Source organism: Dendrobium catenatum, unplaced genomic scaffold (assembly GCF_001605985.2).
Source record: "Dendrobium catenatum unplaced genomic scaffold, ASM160598v2 fragScaff_scaffold_920, whole genome shotgun sequence".
Taxonomy (NCBI): domain Eukaryota; kingdom Viridiplantae; phylum Streptophyta; class Magnoliopsida; order Asparagales; family Orchidaceae; genus Dendrobium; species Dendrobium catenatum.
In genome coordinates this window covers 2,476,780-2,500,074 of record NW_021319382.1, presented here as the reverse complement: position 1 = coordinate 2,500,074, position 23,295 = coordinate 2,476,780, and the positions used below count along the sequence as shown (strand labels likewise).

The 23,295-nt window shown below is 33.9% G+C and overlaps 1 protein-coding gene across 4 annotated transcripts in view; it reads left to right on the top strand.

The window, feature by feature from the left end:
• Nucleotides 1-17,434, top strand: part of LOC110113285 (aspartic proteinase-like protein 2) — a 77,898-nt gene extending 60,464 nt beyond the window's left edge. The window contains exons 7-9 of one of the 4 annotated variants that reach the window (XM_028697367.1): nt 5,713-5,803; nt 8,539-8,614; nt 17,235-17,434. In XM_028697367.1, coding sequence (XP_028553200.1) covers nt 5,713-5,803; nt 8,539-8,614; nt 17,235-17,419 — 352 coding nt within the window. In that variant the 3' untranslated portion in view covers nt 17,420-17,434. Of the gene's footprint in view, nt 1-5,712; nt 5,804-8,538; nt 8,618-17,234 lie in introns of those variants that run through there. The other 3 variants (XR_003701649.1, XM_028697366.1, XM_028697369.1) reach the window with 3 other exon arrangements.
• The last annotated feature ends 5,861 nt before the right edge of the window (nt 17,435-23,295 follow it).

The window sequence follows — 23,295 nt, the reverse complement described above, 5'->3', positions numbered from 1 at the left end:
CGAAAGAAGAAAGTATGTGCCTCATCCAGGTAGTGATACAGATGAAAGTGATGCCACCCCTACCAAATCTCGGAGGGTATGCCAGTCAACTTCCAAATGGAGTAGTGAGGTTTAATATTTAAATGATGATTATAACTACGACTCTATCTACATGAATACGGTGCAGGGTGTGTTCTCCAGAAGAATAAACAGCATTTCGATCTCAAATAACGTACTTGTAGTCACGCGTATTTCCTTGTAACACTCTAAAGAAATTATTTTGTGAGAGGTGCATAATGTCGAAGAGCTCGTAACATTTCATGTACCTCCCCCAAGAGAAAGAGATGGGTCAATAAGTCTATTTTATTCAATTGAAAAACTCAAAGAAGAAATAAATCGTGACTGGTTTCGTGCACTCGTTGATTCCGGGGAATTAGTACATATGCCAGGTAACATGTATTTATACGTATCTGATTAACAACTAGCCTTAATCGAAAGTTCTCTCTTGTTATTGGGAGGGTAATTAACTATAGGGGCTTGCGCCTATAGTAAATCAGAACTTAGATCATAAAGTCCTCGCAAAATGAGGGCGAAATCTTTGGGTAGTTTCTTATTTACAAACTCATCTGCCTTCCAAAATTTACCCCAGAACTTAATTCCGTTAATACTCCCTCGCCGAAGAAAAAGCTACAGTGGGCGAAGGCTGGTGCCGAATTTTTGGAGCCCACACTTATATAGGAACATGCAACAGATTAAGATACTAAAACAATCCGTAATAAAATGCCTGATGTTATTGAGCGCCAAATGGAAGTCGAAGAATACACGGGAGAGTTACCGGAGGAGACCTTGGCGATTGGAAGGAAACCAAGTTTTCCTGAGAGATCTCCGCTTGCCAACAGATGCGAACCCGTCTGAACGCCAATAAAGCCCATTACTTGGTGCCTCTCTCTTTGAACTCTGCCTATGTCAGTGTCACTATTCAGGCCTAGATGGTCAGATAAGAAGTCACTGTGAATACGAACCAACTTGTAGAATCTTAGGAAAACGGGCTTCGTTCGAACGCAAGGAGCCGTCAGCTGTATGTTTTAAGAAGCACGTGAGACGAAGAGTTTATGGAATGCTAGTAGGATTTAAAGAGCCTTATTATTAATTATTATAATTATAATAGTTAAAATGAAAGGTTGAGATTTGATTTGAATAATTAAAATTAATTAGAATGGATGGTCAGGATTTGGTGTGGAAAGAAACTCAAGCCCCTTTTATAATATTAGTATAGATTTGGTGACTTGTTCAACCTTGCCACTTTAGTGAGTAGCAAGTGCTTTATATATTTATTTAAAAAAAATATTTTGCTATACAACTCTTCTAGAATCATACCCTTGCAATTCCACACTCATTTCCTAGCATTCTCTTCAAAGTATCCCATCCTAACTTATATTTATAGCTGTTGGCTAAACCTAAACTGAATTTGACCTAGTTTTATTTTTGTCCCCATTTGACCCATGAAAGCTCATTAGAATTTCATGAAAATTTCTTAAATCGTTCTTAAGCAAACTCTTCCATCTCAAAGAATTTTCATGTCTTAGAGTGCCCACCATTTGAAGACCTAAATGCCTAAAGTTCACTTGTCATAATTTGATTAGATTTCTAGCACTCTTGCATATTACCTTCTCTTTGCATGAAACTCGAACACCACTTAATTTCAACCCCTCCCAAGGCTTGCACATCATTCATAACACATTTTAGGAGACTTCTAGACCAAATCAACAACCTATTAGGGATTAAGCCCGTGGTGGCCACACCAAATTAATGATTAAATTGAACACACTTTTAGCCTTATGATTAAAATGATCCCATGCAAATAGTCATAGAATCATATTTACCTTTTTCACAATTATTCACATATAGCCTTACCAATTTTCAACTTAATTATTTGTTTAATATGCAAAAAGTGAGCATATTTTGTCGGTCCATCAATTATTATTAAAATACAATTATGATATTGCCTAAATTTGCTCTAAAATGATGTTATTGAATTTTGTGAAATCAGTAGGATTTTATAGAGTTTTTCAAGAGGCTTACAAAGATTTCTTTGTTTCTTATTAGATCAAATGCAATAACTTTTCTTCATAATTATAGGATAATTATGAAAAAGAGATCTATAATCACATTAATTGCCAAAACTCATTATAGATTAATTCCTGCTAATTTTCGTTAAAGTAGAGACTGTAAATTATAACTTTTGGTGTATTTCATTAAGGATTTCATCCTAGGTTGCATTAGTAAATTCTAAACTCTCAAGCACCACAACTATATATGTGGATTGCATGGTAATTTGAAATTCAGCACTCCATCAGTTATTAGGTTATCATCTGTTATAACTTCTTGAAGCTGTTATAAATCATGTAATATAATGTATATTGATTCTCACCAAAGAGTTCTAAATAAATTCTATTTCTCTGAATATTGAGTTGTAGACAAGCAATTAAAACAAAGTGATTAGGCAGCTTCAAATGAACTTGGTAATGTTGAAGTGTTTTGAATAGTTCGTTCCGGTCTATTGAGATTGCTTGATATGTATGGTAGGGCTTTTATTTGTTAGTTGCATGACATTTTCTTAGTGTTTTTGTCACGATCAGGCCCGGTTAGCTCGTATAGGCAAGGCGGGAACGGAATCGGACGTTTAAAACATAAACCTTTCTTCTTTACGTATGCATTTAATTAATTGTTTCTAAATAATCCACAAAAAACTAAAAGCGCCTCTAAAATTTTCCAAATATATATAAAAACAAACATTTCATATAATTTCATGTCATTCAAAATTTACATAGGTGGTTTTAAAATTTCTAAAACATGCTAAACCACCAAAAAAAGTGTATACTATAACTAAAAAAACATCAAAAAAACCTCTCAGCTAGTATTCGACGACTGTAGGTGAACCTTTGGTTGTCAGACATTTCTTGCAGCAGGTTCTTCTGAAAAGTATCCCAACACGAGGGAGTGAGCTAATGCTCAATAGGAAAACTCTAATCCTAACATTTTTACATGCATTCTAAGATGAAAACTTACTCACATACTAGTGAAATGCCTTGCTTGTTTTGCTACACATGCTAATTTTTCATGTCTTATGAATATTTGATGCTTTATGAATGTCATATGTCATATGTATGCCATGTGTCTTATGAATGTCGTAGCGTATATCTATCATAGTTATATGCATTCTCATATTTTATATAATCGTACCAGGAGTGTACTGATCAGGTACACAAACATCTTTTTTGCTATTCATTTCTTTTCCTCTTTTGCTCCAAAGGGCCATATTGTTACGTATTGCTCATAAGAGCCATATTTGTGCTTTCGCACCATATTTGATATCTCGCCTTCAACATTCACAATCAATTACATAATCGTTCCATATAGACATATGTATGTAATGTAGCCTTTTTATAACAACCATTTATTTTGAACATGAAGTTCATGAAAGGAACTTCTATGAATGCTTAGTGTTAAATATAAATAATGTATTTGTTATGTATCACATCAACTAAGGATTTCACTTGCCATGTATCAATTAAGTAAAGATATGCAATTCTCATAAATCAATTAAGTAAAGATATAAAACATAAAAGAATAATAAAAACATAAAGGAATATGATCATGTAGGATAAGAGATTCCTACCTCAAATGCACTTTGAAAGCTTCCACTTCACCAACCTATACTTCCTTCTTCTTTTTCAAACCTAAGGGAAATATCACAACATAAGCCTTTTAGGTAAAATTCAAACCACTATGACACACATCCTACACATGCCATATCTAAAAAAAAAAAACTCCCCTTAAGCTTATTATATTCTTCCTACCCATATCCTCAAGGTAAAAGAGATACAACAATAACAACAACATAAAAATTGCATTTATACATCATCACCTACATAATTTATGATTTTAATTAAATTATTTTTGGATTTATTTATAAAAAAATTAGGAAAATTATTTTTTTCTCAAAAAGTTCAATTTCTCCTAATTAGAGAGCTCACATAAATCTTAGGAATAACTTTTGTTCACAACCTAGTTCAAAAACCCTAGTTTTGAAAAAGTCCTAATTTTTAAAATCTAAAATTCTTAAAGAACAATTGCATTTTTCTTCAAACAATTTCTTTCCCTAATATCTCCCAGCATTCCTTACAAAAATAATACAAGTTGGAGAAACCCTAAATTTTGAAAACATGAAAATATTGAGTAAATTCCTTTTTTTATGACTTAGTAGCATGCTCCTAAACAAGTCCTATCACTTTTCTAAAAAACAAACTCCAACAAAAAGCCAAACCCTAACACTTTGGTTCATGAAAATCTCAAAAAAAAGAACAACATTTTTCAAGTTTAAACTTACCTCTTATCTTCTCCATGCCTTCCTCTAGCATTTTCTTAAAGAATCTTGTCGGAAAACCAAGCCGACCGTTGGCTTTCACACGTCCCTCGCCATTCCCCCCTTCTCTCCCGTCCGCTCTCCTCTCTCACAGCCAAAAGAAACACAATGGACCGAAATATCCCTTAAGGCTTTAAAATGAGCAATAAGCAAAAGGACGCATGTGCCCCTCTCCCCAAAGTCTCTCTATTGTTTCATGAAGGGTAAAAAGGGAAAGAAAGGCTAAAAATTACTTAAACCATCTTCAGCAAATTTTAATTCTCAAACCGCATGAAATTTGATATAAGTTCTTTATACCATTTCGATCGAAATTTCGTGTCGAATTTAATAAAATTTATTTCGTTGAATTCCGACGATTTTGAAATTTCACATGAATTCGTGGGGGCGAATTGGAATGCGTGCGACGCATTCAAGCGAGAGTTTCGGGTTTTACAGTTTTGTCATTGACATCGAAACCAATGTTTAGATGGATGCGATATGATTTCCATAGGAAAACATTTAAATTTAAGAAATTCTAGCTTCTTCTAGCATTGACACATCTTTCCCAGTTTATTAGTTCAAGATGATAGACCCTATTCAGTTCTACCTTTGTCTGCCTTGTTTGCAAACACCGTCAAAATGTGTGTCAATGTTGAGCACATGTTGAGTTAGTATTTGTTCTTTCTCTCTGATTGATGGCTTTGCAGAAGTATGTTGTATGACTTTGAGAAATGATAAAGAAGGAATCAGAAATTATGTGACAGTTTTGACTTAGTTTTACTACTGATATGGCTTTCTAAAATCAACTTTGACTATTTCCATTGGTGGTATGAGCGTATAAAGTGCTGAACCCAGGATAGTGATGTGGTGAACATTGATGGAATGAAGCTTGAACAAAATAAAACTTTAAATCCCTCCGTAACATTCTGCCTTGTATTTTTCCCTCCGGAGAAAACTGAATAGAAAAGAGACTAGATATCTTGAATCCATTTACTTGAGAAGAAGTGAGCTTCATATATAAGTCCTATATGATGTAGTCGGGTATAATATTTTTAGGATGGAGTCTGGACTATTGTTTGAAAATTTTTGACATATCATGCATTGAGGATGAGCAGCTTTGGAGGGATTGGTGTAGAACTGTAGATCATGCTCATCTGTACTTGCAAGAGATGAAGCAAATCCATTATTCTATTTTTTCTTTCTCCTTATTTAACCTTTTTTTCCCTTTCCCTAAATTGATAATACAGTTTTGAGACTTTGTTTTGTGGAATTTTAACAAGATATTGTTGTGAGGCATTTCCTGACATGCTCTTTCTTTTTCTTTTCAGCATAGATGCTGCATTTCCAAAGATTACTTTCTTTTTTGAGAATTCTGTGGAGCTGCAAGTTTATCCTCATGATTATTTTTTTGAAAATGGGGTAAGGTTCATGGAAATGGAAATGTTTGACTGCATCTGTGACATGCTGAGATGAACAGTTCCCTTTATTGATGATAATATTTTACTATTGATGTGTAATGTAGATTTCTCAACGCATTTTGTTTAATGATTTCTAAAATTATCTTTGTTGCCGCTGCAATGTGGATTAGGAGAGTATACTTCATCTTTGATAAACACAGTCTTTTTTTATTTTGCTCGGATCTTTTGATTCAAAAGGAAAAGCTCCTAAAAGTAAAAATAGTTGGTAGTGGAATTAAAATGTGAAAAAAAAGTAAAAGAAGATTTGTTATAAAAATTTGTTTAGATGTAAAAATTATGATAAATTAGAAACATATAAAGAGGCCCGTAAGGAGTCTAAGAAAATAATATGCGATGCAAAATATTTAGCTTTTAATGATTTATATAATAGATTATATACTAAGAGGGTGAAAGATATATGTATAAGTTAGTCAAACAAAGAGATAAGGGTAGCAAGGACTTAGTTCAAGTGAATTGCATAAAGATGAAAATAAAAATACTTTTATTAGAAGAGGATATGCAACAAAGATAAGTTATTTTGCTAAATGTTTCAATGATGATTGTGATAATATGATGGACTTTACTGACCTTTGATACTTAAATTAAAATAATATTTTTGTTTTTATCGGCGTATTAGTAAAACTAAAATTAGACAGGCTTAAAGAAAATTATGTGTGGAAAAGTTGTTGGACCTGCTGATATTCTAATAGAGGTGTAGAAATGCCTAGGAGATGCATGAATTTCTTGGCTTACTAAAACTTCTAATATTATTTTGAAGACTAAGAAGATGTCAGATTAGTGGATAATGAATGTGTTGATTGATATTTTGAAGAATAAAGATTATGTACAAGATTGTACGAATTATAAAGGAATTAAGTTAATGGGTCATACTTTAAAACTATGGGAGAGAGTTATGGAGCATATGTTGTGGCGTGATACTAATGTTTCTTAAAATCAATTTGAATTCATGCTGGGTATGTCTACTATGGAAGCTATACATTTATTGAGAGGTTTGATGGAAAAATATAGAGAAAGGAGGATCTTCATATTATATTTATTGATTTAGAGAAACCATCTGACGTATTTTCAAGAGAAGTGCTATGGATAGTGTTAGAAAAGAAAGGGATTAATAATGCTTATATTCAAGTTATTAAGGATATGTATGCAAGTGCTGTTACTTGTGTTCAAACACAAGGTGCTTTGACCAAATATTTTCCTATTTCAATTGGATTACATTAAGGTTTGGCCTGAAGCCCATATCTTTTTGTTTTAAACATGGATGTTCCCACTAAATAGTTGCAAGAGGTTGGTGTATGCTTTTCGCTCTTGATATTTTTCTTGTTGATAAGACTAGAGGAGTTGATCGTAAACTTGAATTATGGAGGTCAACCTATGAGTTTTGAAGTTTTCATTTGAGTAGATCTCAAACTGAATATATAGAGTGTAATTTTTGTAATAATAGATTTAGTGGTGGGATTGTGACTTTGGGCGATCAAGTCATTAATAAGAGTAGACGTTTTAGATATCTTTTGCTTATTGTTCTGAGTGATGGCAAAATAGATGGGGATATTATTAGAAGAATTAAAGTTTGATGGTTGAAGTAGAGGAATGCATCGGGCTTGTTGCGTGATAGAAATGTTTTCCTCAAACTTAAAGGGAAAATTCTATAAGATTGTGGTGAGACTTGCAATGCTTTGTGGTGTAGAATGTTGGTCATTAAAAGAGAAGCATAATATTAAGTTAAGTGTTGCAGAGATGGTTTGGTCACATAAAACTGTGGCCTTCCGATGATCCGGTTTGGAAAGTAGATGTATTAGATTTGGCTTATGTTAAGAAAGTTAGAGGTAGACCTAAGAAGAAATGGTTAGAAAATATTAGAAATGACATTTCTTTATTAGATTTAAATGAGAATTTTGCTCTTAATGGAACATAATGGATAAAAAAACCCCATATAGTGGGATAAAAGCTTGTTGTTTTTGTTGCTCGGGATCTTTTGATGATCTATGTTTTCTAAAATCCTCTGACATGTATACTTGTTATTTTGATGCAGAAGAACTTAAAAAAATCTTTAACCTCAGCTAGGTGCTATACCTAACCTTTTCCAGTTTGGAAATTGTCAATAATGTTTATTGACTTCATTTTGATTAGAGTTATAAATGATCCAATTCAAGCAGAGCATTACCCCAAATTTCTCATATTGGATCATATTTGAGTGATAGCCTAATTTCTCTGTTTTCACAGACTATAAATTGATTAAAATATTTCAGCAGAGAATATGATTTCTCTGAAGTATTCTATGTACTGATATCTAAACTATGTGAACCTTTAAGAAGTATTTCTACCAATTAAAACTTGCATCTTGAAAGTTAATTAGGTGTACAGTTTAACAAAGTTATATTGCATAAGTTAACGTTTCATTGAAAACTCCTTAGTGTTGTAGGTAGTATCGTATTATATGAATTTAAGCGGATACATCCAGTGAGTATTTTGGGCTGTGTCTTATTACATTCTACAAGATTTATTTATTTATTCTTATCTCCAGCTTATTCTTCCAAAATTTATTGAGAAACTTTTAGGTTATATATATTTAACCAGCAAAGTAATTTGTATAGCGTTCTTTTCTTAGTTTGTAATGTTATATCTTCTCTCATATTGTCATCCTTCAACCAATTCTCATGATGTTATCTTTTTTTCCAGGATGGTATCTGGTGTACTGGTTTTCAAAACAGTGCCTTGCAGTCTAAAGATGGGAAGGATATATTTCTTTTAGGAGGTAATGTCTTCCATTTAGCTATTCTACTGCTGGACTTCAAATATCGAATATTGTTGAGCTGGTAAAATCGATCTAATTAAACTAGAATTAATTTCAGACAATGATAAGGAAGATTTGAATAAACTGGGCTTGCCAAGCTGAAGCTTAGTTGGTAGGGTTTGTTGATGATTATGCTTCATTGAGATTCTTCTACTTTTTGAAATTTTAGGAATCGAATTGACCATCATTAAAAATTTTGACAACAGAATGATAACCATCTTTGAACATGCTGCTAATTCTTCAAGACTTTGCTATTAAATTTTGGTATCTGGCTTCCATATCATGGAATCTGTTCCAGAAATCACTTTTTGTTTCATTGCTTGAATTTATGAAGAATTGCAAATATTAACTGATCCTTCATTTCCATGGAAAGGAATGAACTTAATATGAACTTTTTGTAAATTTTATTGTTAGGTAATTGTTGGATTCAGGTGAGTTCTGGAGATGTTATCTCTAAAGTGAGAATAGAGTGAGAGAGGGAAAATAGGGAAAACATTGTAGAAAATAATCTGCTAGTTTATATATCTATAGTAAAAGTACAAAAAAAATCCAAAATGTTCATCTTCGCTTCTTTTTTTTTATAGGAATTTGAGGGCTACAAGGTATGATACATCAATAAAGAAATAAGAAAAATAGATGAATTAATGATATTTAGTACTTTCCCTAGACATGTATCACACCTTGGCTAATTTGATAGATGATTACCTTTCTTAATATTGCTTCTCTTTCCCAAGGTAAGTTTTGTAGTACCGAGTGCATGAGAGAGAGTAGGTGTAGGCTAGTGATGAGCCGAGATGGCTGTCATTGCCAAACATCTTGAACTCATCGACGACCTATTCTGGAGAGTGGGAGGAAAGTAAATTTGATTGCGGGGGATGATAAGCTCTGGAGTGTACTAACTATGATGGTACAAGTTGGAACCCTTTTGAAAAGGTACTTGTATGTAGTTGAGATGATGAGCATGGTTGGCGATGCTCCGTCAATGATAGTGGTGAGTGGCCTCGATTGTTTTTCTATTTGGGAGGTTAAGTAGTCTGTGATAATCATTAATTGTCCTTTTGAGGGGTGACACCCCTTTGGGTGTCTTATTGAGTTTGGTTTATGGGAAAATCTCTAATGAGTTCACAAGATACGAGTTTACATGTTATGACCGGCTAATTACCTGTTGAATACCTAAAAAGGCATATGCGAGTGTGTATTCAGTGGCTTGATTCTCTTGACTTTTTGGAGGGGAAGTGATGAAAAAGACAAGTGAACTTATAGCGAGATTAAAAAGGATTACCAAACAATTACAAGATACAAAAACAAAAACAATAACAATAACATAAAGCCTTTGTCCCACTATGTGGGGTTGGCTACATTAATGTTTTTTCTCCTTTGAATCCTGTTAAGAGTTAAATTTTAAATCTGATAAAGAAAAGCCATTTCTTATATTTTCTAAGTCTTTTTAGGTTTATATCTACCTTTCTTAACATAGGCCAATTCTAATACATCTACTCTCCTAACTTGGTCATTGGAAGGCTGTCGTTTTCTGTGACCAAACCATCTAAGGCGACTCTCTCTAATCTTATCTTCCATTGGAGCTACTCAAACCTTTTCACGTATATGTTTGTTTCATATCCTATCTCTAATTGTAAAGCCACTCATCCACCTAAGCATCCTCATCTCTTCAACAGTTAACATAATATTATCCTTCTCTTTTAATGGCCAACATTCTGCACCATAAAGCATTGCAGGTCGCTCCACCATCTTATAGAATTTTCCTTTAAGTCTGAGTGGTATTTTTCTATCACACAGCAAGCCCGATGCAGTCCTCCACTTTAACCAACCAACTTGAATTTTACTAATAAAATTCCCATCTTGTTAACCATCTCTTTGAACAAAGGACCCAACATATCTAAAACGTGTACTCTTATTAATGACTTGATCGGTTAAAATCATAAACCCCCTCACTAGATCTATTACTACTAAAATTACACTCAATGTATTTTTTTTTTAAGATATAGTCAAACGAAAACCATTAGACTCTAAGAATGACCTTCATAATTCAAGTTTACCTTCAACTGCCATTGTAGACTTATCATCAAGAAGAATATTATCAGCAAAAATCATACACTAAGGTACATCCTCTTGCAAATGTTTGGTAAGAACATCCATAACTAAAGCAAAAAGATATGGGCTTAAGGTTGATCTTTTATGTAATCCAACTGCAATAGGAAAATACTTGATCAAACCACCTTGTGTTTGAATACAAGTAACAACTCCTGCATACATATACTGAATGACATGAATATAAGCTTTATTTACCCATTTCTTTTTTGGAACTCTCCATAACATTTCTCTCGAAACTTTATCATATGCTTTCTCTAAATCTATAAAAATCATATGTACATCCTCCTTATTCTGTTTGTACTTCTCCATCAAACCTCTCAATAAATGTATAGCTTCCATAATAGGCCTACCTGGCATCAATCCAAATTGATTTTGAGAAACATTAGTATCATGACGATACAAGATAGTAAATACAAAATTATTTCCCTATTTTTTTGTAGCCTTGATTTCCAAGCATTTTCTTTATTATGAGAGTGATGTGATGCCACTCAAGACTATGTCCTATAAGGAGTCTTGTGCAGAAGCTTCTTCATTTTGTTGAACACTTTAGTAGAATCGTAGAGCCATATAAGTGCAGTAAAAAAGTAAAAATGGACCCTGTCTTGTTAGCTTTTTTATCAAGAAACTAATAATAAAGGCGACATTTTTCTTTTGGGAAGGTTGAGAAGATTGATAAAAGGGTAAGTGCCCCCTTGATGAGCAAAGATAAAATGGTTGATGTTGGCCCTTAGACTATGTAGGGATCCATTGGGCTAGTCACTTCTCCCCCAAAGAAGAGCTGAAAGTAGAACAGAGAGTGGCGCAGGTGGTTGTTTCTTTACTGATCGATGCTATTATTGGGGATGGAGATACAACTAGGGGAGAGTGACACTCTCTTCCAACTCTAAAGATGTGTCGTTGAATATGAGGATGTAGAGGCGAGTACCTATCATGGTGTAGTGGAGGCAGCACTTATCGAGGGGGTAGCTTCCACGGAGGTCATGGCGACCTTCATAGGAGCTGAGTTGACTACTCCGACAATGGAAGATAGGAAGAATTAATATACAATCTTTAAAGCGAGTCATGTTAGGTGGGTGTGTTTTTCTGCAAATAACCAATTATATGTCTCTCCTTGAGCGAGCTATAGAGACATTAGCCGAGTGAGTTTTAGTTGTTAACATTAATGTCTGGCATCTAGCATCAATACAACGACGATGATTCTCAACAATAAACTCTGTCATACTCTATTTTGACCCCATTAACCAGCCTGAGGTGTAATAGGAACAGATAATCTAATAAGATATATTTTCCACTAACATCATCTTGAATTACACTCATTAGGATCAAGTAGAAAATTAATCTCTCAAGACTATCAGAACATAAATATTGTACCTCCAACTATTATATTATCCCTCATAATTAAATATTTGGAAGCATGCAACATATTTATCAATACAAAATATGAAGCTTTACTAATAAACTTCAAATAAATTTTTGTTTACCGAAATTTTTAATTTATAGCTTATTAATTTGCCTTCTATCTACTTTCAAAAGTATACACCTATAAAGGACTATCTGTTAGGTGTAACGAATCATCCGCTCAATGTCCTATTGGCTTCTTTTCCTTTCCTGCAAAATATCAATTAGTGAGCTAAGTGTTCAGTGGGATAAATAATTGTAGCATAGGATTCAACATATAAGAATAAGATGTAATTAATATACATGTTGTTCTTTTGAGCTAATATGAGTGTCATAAGCAAAAATCATATCATGCATTAGAAGCTTAAAAAATATATTTTAAGCAGTACACATATGTATAACTGAAGGAATGAATAAATTATATATCATCTTAACAAATAATCAATGCATAAAGTAGCTAATTACTATAAGCACGTTCCTTAAAGGCCTTCACCTAGCCGGTGGGCTAACCATTAAATAATAGCCTCTCACTTCATGTCTGGATTATAACATACTAATTTTTTAGACGAGAGAGTTAGGTACCTCTCATATGATCCTTACTAACACTTTTATGGCCAGATTTTTTGTCTTCCTGATGCAATCAAAAATTTGGGAGAGGGACCCAAATTTTTGATCACAAAAAAGAAATACTCTTTCTAGGATGATAGAAAGACATAAAATACTTAAAAGAACACAAATACTATAAAACACAACTTTATATAATAAAACGACTTACAAACTTTTGACTCAAATGACACTTACAAGACACTTACAATTTGGACGCTTCAAACTTTGACACAAACAAAAATGACACCCTAAAATTGCTTCACTTGAGAAGAAGGATACAATGGAATGGATACTATGGAGAGAAGAAAGAGATTAGGAGACGAGACGAAGATTGGAAAGAGCCCGCAGGATTTCCGGAGGAGGAGGGGAAGAAGCTTAGAAAGAGCCCGCAGGATTTCTAAAGCCAAAAACCACTCAGGTTTTATCCCAAAAATAACTCACATCATTCTCTTTTAAAAACAGCCACAAACATCAATATTTATAGGCACAAAAAGGGCAGCCAAACAGCCCAAATGTTAGGGAATATGGAAGGATAAAAGACACCTAGAAGAAGGCTAAAAGACACAAAAAACTGCAGTAGAAAAACTGCATAGAAAACAGTAAAAAGCTCTTGGAATTCCTCCCAAAACAGCCACCAAAAACTGATCCAATTCTGTCCAAAAACTGTCTAAAAACAGCCCCCAAAAGACACCTCAATTCCCCAAGAAAAGCCAAAAGACTTCCCTGCTGAAATCCCAAGAGACACATCAAAAATTCAATGAATAAAGCCACGGAACCAGCCAGCACAAGCCACGGTTTCAGCACAGGAAACCAGGAGTCTTTTCACGGGAAAAGGGAGAAGAAGTTACGGCAGCAAAGAGGGCAGATTCACTGAACCAGCAGCAATTGGGAAAAGGAGGGACCACAGGAAATAAATCCTGAGCTAGCCGTGCAAAAGCAACCCAAGAGACACTCTGCAGCAGCCCGTGGGAGAGAAAACCAGAGAAGAAAAAAAACTGCAGCAGCTTTAATTCAAGAGGAATATGAAAGAACAAGTTCTACTCATCTAATCTAGCTCCCAAACATTAATTTTATAACTAAACATCAGCTCATAATGAGCTACACTTCTATTAGATATTAATGAGCTTGCACCAACTAAAAATTCAACAACTAAAGTCAAAACCGAAAATACCAAGGCCCCATAGAATTGTGTTGACCTCCTCTTTGCCTACATCACTTCCCCTATGCAAGCCATCACTTGTTGGCCTATCCCTCGTAACATGACTTTTCATAAACTTTCATTATTCTGAAGTTTTCGGTGATCTATGCTGGAGCTCTGGATTGCCTATAATAGGAGGAGAGTGTACTTGAGTTGTGGGGGATGATAAGCTCTAGGGTTGATCGATTGTAATGGGATGAGCTGCAACCCACTTATTCCTATAGTTGAGATGATGATCATGGTTAACGGTGCTCTGTCATAGATTGCGACGAGTGGCTTTGGATGCTAGTCATTATTGGTGGGTGAGTGCCAAGTTCAGTAATTCGCGAGAACCATTGATTGTCTGTTTGAGGCACGACTTCGCTCTGAATGTCCCGTTGAATTGGATCTTGACTCTCGGTGGCTCTCAGGCAAGTTCCCTGTGGGTCCATGAACTACGAGTTTACATTCTATGACCCACCGACTACCTATTGAATACCAGAAAAAAACATATGTGAGCATGTTGAAAGAACGTTCTTATAAAAAAAGAGCTGTAAACAAATGAACAAAAGTGATCAATGTGCAAAACAAATGCTGGAGTTTATCAAATTTGGTTCATAACTTTATTATGTCCCTATTCTATTTTTGCGTTTTATAACTGTACTAGGAAAATGAAATGAGAAAGGTAAAGTTTTATTCGGGGAGAGCAATGGGCCTACTCACTCAACCTTTATATGGTAGTATAGATGTTGTTTAGTACTGTGACTTGTAATGTCATGTAATATTATTTAAATATATTAATTGTTTGATTCACTAATATTTCTATCTAGCATTTATATAATAAAAATCATTTCTTATTTTTTATGAACTTTAGATGGCGGCCTATTTGACCTGCATATCATATCATGAAGTTTAAAGAACCATCTTATTATGTTTTAATATAGATAATCAATATAATAACTTATATTGACATTATTGCGAATCTGTTTTTAGGCAATATGATTTTGATGATAACAAACACTTTTGTTCTCTACGACTGTCTTGGCTACTAATATTTTAGGTATACAAGATCAGATTGCAATTTGAACCAGCTCAAGATTAGGGTAGACTAGATCTGAGTCAGTTTGTAAACTTTTTCCTTTCTTGAGTCTATTATAAACGGTGTGGTTCCTAATGCTAAGTAACCTTACACATACACACTTGGGGGAATTTTTTCTGTCTGATTTAGATTATCTGTTTTTTCTCACATCGTCCGGGACGATCTGAAAATTGGCCTGGACAATAAGCTAAAAACAGAAATCCTAATTTGGGCATCCTGGTTAAGGCAGCCGTCATTAAGCACATCATTCTAGATGATCTTTGTATCGGTCGGGACGATAGGCTCAAATAAAAAAGAATCAGCCGTCAGATCTATTTATGTATTGTTTATTTTTTGACATTGTTTAGGACATCGTCCTGGACGATGCAACACAATTATGCTTAAATTAATCTGGTAATTAATGAAAGCATTAAAGGTTTGATTACTCGATCATATCATCCAGGACAATCGCAGGATCGGTCGGGACGATAAGTTTACAAACCTTAGTTATCCCTGGATGACCAAACATCAGCCAGCTTCTATTCAGGGCGATGCTCTAGACGATTTTCATGGATTTGAACCAATCGTCCGGGACGATCTCACGATCGTCCTAGACGATCAAGCTATTTTTTCATCGTCCAGACATCCATTTAGTGCGATTATCTGGACGGTATTCATCGATTTGTACTAATCGTACAAGATGATTTTATATCGGCCTGAACAATATGAACAAAAAGCTTATAATCGTCCCAAATCGTCCTGGTTGATTGAGCTTAATTTACACTGATCGTAAAGGATGATAAAGTCGGTTTGTTACAATAATGAGCTATTCCGAAGCTCTTCTATTTAAGAGCACTTGTTCTATCCATTATAACATCTTTTGCTGCTGTTCTGACCTGAGAGAGCCAAAAGGAGAGGGAGAGCAAGGGGGAGAGAGAGGATCTTATGAGGAGGTTCACAAAGGTTGCTCCAAGCAAGGATCCGTCGTCCTCTCCAGTTATCATCCTTAGTTCCTTGGGGGTTCTAGAGAGGTCTACTTCAGTATCTGATCAAGGTTCTCTACCTGCTTCAGGAGGAAGCAAAGTAGTTGGGTTCTCTGCCTGCTTTTGGAGGAAGCAAAAAGAATTGGGTTCTCTGCCTCACTTGGGTTGGTGAAAAGGAGGTTTGTAAAGGCTTCTCTGCCTTGCTGTAGGGGCAAAAGGAGAGACTAAGTTTGGTGCAATACTCGGAGAGCGCCTCTTGGGAGTGGACGTAGGTCGCGTTGACCAAACCACTATAAATTTATATGTTTTTTATTACTGCTTCCGCATTTAATTTTCGCACTTTGATTTCTGTGGTGAATCTTGGTTTTTGTTTTAAGATTGTGTTTTGATCTAAAGATTTTTTAAAATACCAATTCACCCCCTTCTTGGTTAGCCTTGGGGCTAGTTCATAAAGGCTTAACATCCCTGTCGAACTTTCTAGTACCATTAGAGCACTTTTAAGTGGTATCAGAGCCAGGTTCATAAAATATAGTTTTAAAAACTTTTGAATTTTGATCGGTGGCTAACTTCGGTAATCGTAATACAACAGAAGGATATTTTATTACACGATCACATTTGTTTGACAATATTCCTTTTGATTTTTAGAAAACTCGCATGTCTACATTATTACAATCGCTTGATTATCGTATGTGGATGCTTGTTAAAGAAGGTTATACACCACCTTCTCGTGAAATTAATGACATTAAAATTGAACTTCCTTTTACTGAATGGACTTTTGATTAAAGTGATTTAGCACAACTTAATGCAAAATGCTTGAATTATTTTTTCTGTGCTTTGAAATATGAAGATTATATGCGTGTTTCAACTTGTGAAACTGGTAAAGAAATTTGGGATATATTGTGTGTAACTTATGAAGGAACCAATGAAGTTAAATAATCTAGATTGAATATTCTATTACATGATTACGAACTTTTTCGTATGAATCCTTCTGAATCAATTTCTGATATGTATACAAAGTTTACTCAAATTGTCACATCATTGCATGCTTTTGGAAGATAATTAATTATGAAAAGGTCAATAATATTTTGAGATGCTTACCTTTTTCTTTTGATTCTAAGATCACTGCAATTATTGAATCTAAAGATTTAAATATTTATTATGTTAATAATTTACTTGAATCACTAATTGCTTACGAGCAAGTGATGAATCAAAGAAATCTTGATGCAGGTCTAAAAAAGGAAAAAACAGTGGCACTAAAGACCAACAACACAGACACTGATTTTTCCAGATCTAAAAATGATAATGTTGCCTTCATCACCAGGCAATTTAAAAGCTTTTTAAGAAAGAACAATAAGTATCATCAGAAGTGCAAAAGAGGTAAGTATAACAAAAATTATAAAAGTTCTTTTTGATGTTGTTTGCTTTGAATGCAGGAAGCCTGAACATGTTAAAGCTGATTTTCTTGTACTTAAAGAGCACCCAAGCAAGGAGAAGGGTGAAGAGACTCAAATATAGGAAGGACAAGAAGTAGTACCAAAAAGTTTTCTGGGCGGATTCTGCATCTGACTCATCTGAGACTGAAGTTGAAGATGAGATAACAAATTTGTGTTTAATGGGTGATCATCTTGGTCAATCTGATCAAGAAGAGATATGTGAACTAACCAATGATCAATTACTTGAAATTTGTGAGAAAATGTATGCATCATATAAGAAACTAAAGAAAAAGCATGCTAGTTTAAAATTGAAGTTTTTGAATTTACAAAAAAAGCATGAAAGTTTAAGCAAAGATCACACTCTACTTGATAGCAATCACATGTCTTTACTTGATGAATTTGATGATTTAAATAAAAACAAATCTGATTTGATAATTGAGCATGATTTACTAAAAATAAATCTCAAAGCTTTTGAAAATAAATCAACATTGCATGCATAACATAATGTTATAAACTGAATGTGTCGAAGGCCAGTGGTTTAGTAAAGATGTCAGCCAGTTGATTCTCAATTTCCACATGGTGTAACTCAATGTCTCATTTGGTCACATGATCTCTAATAAAGTAATGTCTTATATCTATGTGCTTGGTTCTTGAATGTTGGATAGGATTCTTAGAAATGTAGATGGCACTCGTGTTGTCACAAAGAATCAAATTTGTTCATACTGGTAATCCTAAATATAGAACTTGCTGCTTCAACTAAAGGACTTGGGCAACACAACTCCCTAAGGCAATGTACTCTACTTCAGCAGTGGAAAGTGCAACAGAGATTTGATTTCTATTGGACCAGAAGAATAAAGACTGTCATATGAATTGGCAAGTCCCATAAGTACTTTTTCTATCTACCATATATCCTGCAAAATTAGAATCAGAATATCTAATAATCTTAAAAGAAGTGTTGTGCCTAGGATATCAGATTCCTAAGTTTTGGGTCCCTAAGAAATATCCAAGAATTCTCTTAATTGCAATCAGGTGGGATTCTTTAGGATCAGTTAAAAATCTAGTACAGATATAGACACTAAATATTACATCAGGTCATCTAGTATTCTGGTAAAGTAAAGATCCAATCATCCCTTTGTACTTCTTTTGATCAACTGATTTTCTATTTGGGTCTTTACCCAACTGAACACGAGTGGACATGGGAGTATTAATTAACTTGGCTTTATCCATTTCATATTTCTTTAAGATGTCCTTTATGTACATTGATTGATTTAGAAAGGTCCCATCATCCAGTTGTCTTATGCTAAACCTCTAAAAGTTGGACAACTCTCCTTTCATACTCATCTCAAATTCCCTACTCATTATTTTAGAAAAAATCATTACATAGTCTTTTATGAGAAGATCCAAAAAGTATATCATCAATAAAGATCTGAACAATGAGTAATTCATTTTCTACTTTCCTCATAAAATGATTGGTGCCTACGCTCTCCTTAACAAACTCCCTATCTAGTAAGAATGTGCTAAGCCTCTCACACCAAGCTCTAGGTGCCTACTTTAATCCATATAAGACCTTTTTTAATTTAAAAACATGATTCAGAAATTAAAAACACTCAAAACCTGGGGGTTGCTCAACAAACACATCCTCTTTTATTACCCATTTAAAAAGGCACTTTTAACGTCCATTTGGAAAAGCTTAAATCTCTTATAATAGGCAAAGGCTAATAACACTCTAATGGCTTCCAATCTAGCTACAGGGGCAAAGGTTTCCTCAAAATCAATCCCTTATATTTGGTTGTACCCCTTAGCCACCAATCTTGCCTTATTCCTAACCACCACACTAGAATCATTCATCTTATTCTTAAAGATCCATTTGGTTCCAACTACACATTGTCCCTTTGGTCTTTATACAAGCTCCCAAACATTAATCCTAACAAATTGGTTTAATTCCTCTTGCATGGCTAAGATCTAAAACTCATCAGAAAGGGCTTGATTGATATTGGTGGGTTCATTCATTGAGATAAAGGCAGAGTGATTCAATTCCTTCCTAACTCTATGCCTAGTCCTAACACCTTCAGAAGGTTCTTCTAGGATCAATTCTTTAGGATGCTTTAAGAATATCTCCAATCTCTAGGCAAAGTTTGTGTAGTTTTAACCCTTTCCTCTATGGTGAAAACTAAAAGAATAGCAAGTAAAGATTTAGAGATGGAAAGCAAACTCAAGAACTCAAGAGATGTTACTCGGTTTTGTGTGTTGATGCTTTCCAACAACGATTTCAATCTCACAAATGAAAAGAGCTCTTTGAATAAAATCAAGGCTTCTCCTCTCAAGATTTAGCATGTAAAAAAGGAAGGAAGAATATTTGAATTGCTAGAGATTTTCTTGTTTGAGAAGCCCTTACATGAGGAAGAAGAGAGGTATTTAAAGAGAAAGGGTAAGTAAAGACACATTTGAATAAAAATATTATTCTAATATGTTTTCTTTCAACTAATAATATTATATTTCATTAAGAATTCATTTATATTAAAAATATATGAGATTCGAACGGCTATAAAAAAGCTAGCCATATGGGAAGGTCAAAAAGTCTTCATATGCATCCAAAATAAGGCTAAAATGGCTAGCAGCATATTCTATTTAAATCAGATAAATTTTGGAAATTCATTATAAGTTCCAATGACATTCAAATGAGTCATATAACCTATCTATTTATATCTATAGAATCTAAACAATCTCATGCAATAAAAATTAGATTACGTTTCTGACAACATAATATCATGTTCAGCAAAATGAAACCTCATGCACATTTTTAAATATTAAAGGATATATTGAATATTAATATAATAATATTATAATATATATATATATATATATATATTAATCATACTTTAATAAATAGATGTAAAACAAATTAGTTAAATTTAAATGAAATACTTAGCACACACATTAGAGCATCCAAGCATATGTTTGTTATCATCAAAATCTCTAAAATAGGTCATGAGGTAGATAATATCAACAATCTCCCCCTTTTTGATGATGACAAACTTATGTTGGGTATAATTATAATAAAGATGCAAATTGACCTTTTATCATAACATTTAAGCATTAGAAAAATATATATAATAATTGAGAAATATGCAAATAATTCTCCCCCTAAATATATGCATGTAAAATGAATTATGACCAACATATATAGTTTTTCTCCCCCTTTGACAACATCAAAAAGAATAATTAAACATATAAAAGAAATTTAAATGTTAGGATCTAACATCCCAAGCATACATCTTAACATGCAAAATCTCTCTTCAGCTAATTATTTTTTTGTTATGGGAAATTCTATAAAAGAATAGAATACAAAAAAGTTCTTATCTTTTATTTCAATTGTGGGTTGACTGGACAGAGCAAAGTTGATTGTAAAACCAATAAGGTGGATACGAGAGATTCATCTATCAATAAAGAGAACATTTTAAATTGTATTTTTCCATTTATGGTTGAAGTAAATAGGATAAGGTGAGCAGAGATACTAGCACTGATAGTGAGGGCTATGGCCTTGTTTTGTTGTTAGCTGAGGAAGAAAAAATTCTAGGAATTCAATCTTCAAAAGATTTAATCAAAAACCAAAATAGACCACTATTTGGAAAAATGCTGAAGGAAAAATACTGAATAATATGGAGGCTCTAGTATTGTTCAATGAAGAAATGGTTCAAAATTTTGTACCGGATACAGCTGATGACATACCAAATCAGGTTGAACATGCAACTTCTTTCTAGGAGGAAGGAATTCTGATGGGAAATAATTCCATCATTCATACAACTGATGACAAGTTTAATGCTCTTTTAGATGTAGTTGAAGAAGGTGAAATAGTGCAGGAAAAGATAGAGGAGGTAGTGTTATTTGAAGAACCTACTGTTATTGAAAATGTTGATTCCTTGCATTTGAATGGGGATACTGGACTGGAGAATAGAGAAGTTGGATTCACTCATGTCAAAAAGAAAAAATCTACACAATTGAGGGATCTTGGGCTTATTAGTTCTAACACAAGGAATAGAAGATTGGAGATGGAGATCAAAGGTACTCTGGGGATCTCATCCACTCTCTCTCATTAATGTCTTCGATAGCATTTTGGAACTGTAGAGGAGCCAGGAAGAAAGGTGCTTCTCTATACCTTAAAAGAATTTTTTAAAATGTATTGTGTTTTCTTTTTGGGATTAGTAGAGACCAAATTATTGACAATTGATACAAATGAGGTCAAATTGCTAGTTGGTGATGGCTGGAACTTTTTTATTATGCCTTCAGAGGGGTTGTTGGGAGGCATTATTATTTTATAGAATTCTAATTTTGATGATTTCCAAATTATTGATTCTTCTTCTCAATGTGTTATTGGTGATTTGAAAAACTAACAACAAGGGTATTTAGAGGATTGCTTATGTGTATGGAAATAAAAATATGTATAAAAGGAGGGAGCTTTGGGAGATGTTCAAACTGCATTCTTCGACCAATGCTCCAATGGTGGTGGGAGGTGATTTCAATTGTCTAACTTCAAAGATTGACAAAAGAGTTGGTAGAGATTTCAATTTTCCCAAGGGTCTAGAGAAATGAGAGCTTTTTTCTCTAATAATGACTACCATAAGGTAAGTTTCATTGGTCCAAGATTTACTTGGTGCAACAACAAAACTGGAGGAGCCCGTATTCAGGAGAGATTAGATAGGTGCTTTCTTAACTCAATGGTTTTAAATTTATCTTATCATTTGGTTGTTAGACATTTAGCTAAAATATCTTCAAACAATAGTCCAATTTTACTTAACTTTATGGATTTTAAACTTGTGGCTAAGAGAATCATAAGATTTGAGGATGTTTGGGCCTCAAATCCAGCATCCTTATCCTTGGTGAAAAAGTAATAGAACAAGATGCATCAAGGTATCTATGCTCATATTCTGAATACCAAATTCAAAAAAAACTCTGAAAGCTCTATGTTATTGGAGTAAGGAAAAACATAAAGATATGATTCTCTTAAAAGATCAATTGTTGGATGAGATTATGGAACTTCAACCTAAAGAGTTGAATTCTGGACTTCTGATGAAAGAATAATGATGGGTGCTGAAAAACAAAGTTAATGAGTTAAACTCTATAATGGCTCGGCTAAATGATTGGTGGAAGCATAGATCTAAAGTAAAATGGTTGGTTGATTGTGATATCAATACCAAGTTTTTCCATTATTATGCTAGTGCTAGAAGGAATTCAAATAGCATTCTTAAAATTAAAGATGATAATGGAAACTTGTTGGAAGAGCATTCGCAAATAGAGGAAGTGTTACTTCAGCTTTTCAATAAAAAATGGAAACAGAGGGATTGTATCTCATGCGGGTGGCGTCAGCCGTAGAACACCTTGGTTGATGGTTACAGAAATATGCTTGACAGTGACTTCTCAATGGAAGAAATAGAGCGGGTTATTGAATATACTAAAGGCAATATTACACCAGGTCATGACGAGATTTCGTATTCGTTTATAAAGGGATATTAGAACATCATCAAAACTAATTTTTTTTAATACAATAAAGCATTTTTTATGTCACGGTGAGTTGGAAAAAGGTTGTAAAGACACATTAATAGTTCTCATTCCTAAATTGAGCAACCCATTGGATCCTTCTAAATATAGACCGATCAGCTTGTGTAATGCAGTCTACAAGGAGTCAGCTAAGATGATCTTAAATAGGTTGATAACGATTATCCCTAAACTAGTTTTGGTGGAGAAGATGGCTTTTGTCAAAGGAATATCTCTTTCAGATCATGTGCTGGTTGCTCAAGAAATATTCCACAAATTCAGCCATTCCAAATCATCTAAAGGACTTGTTTCATTTAAAATTG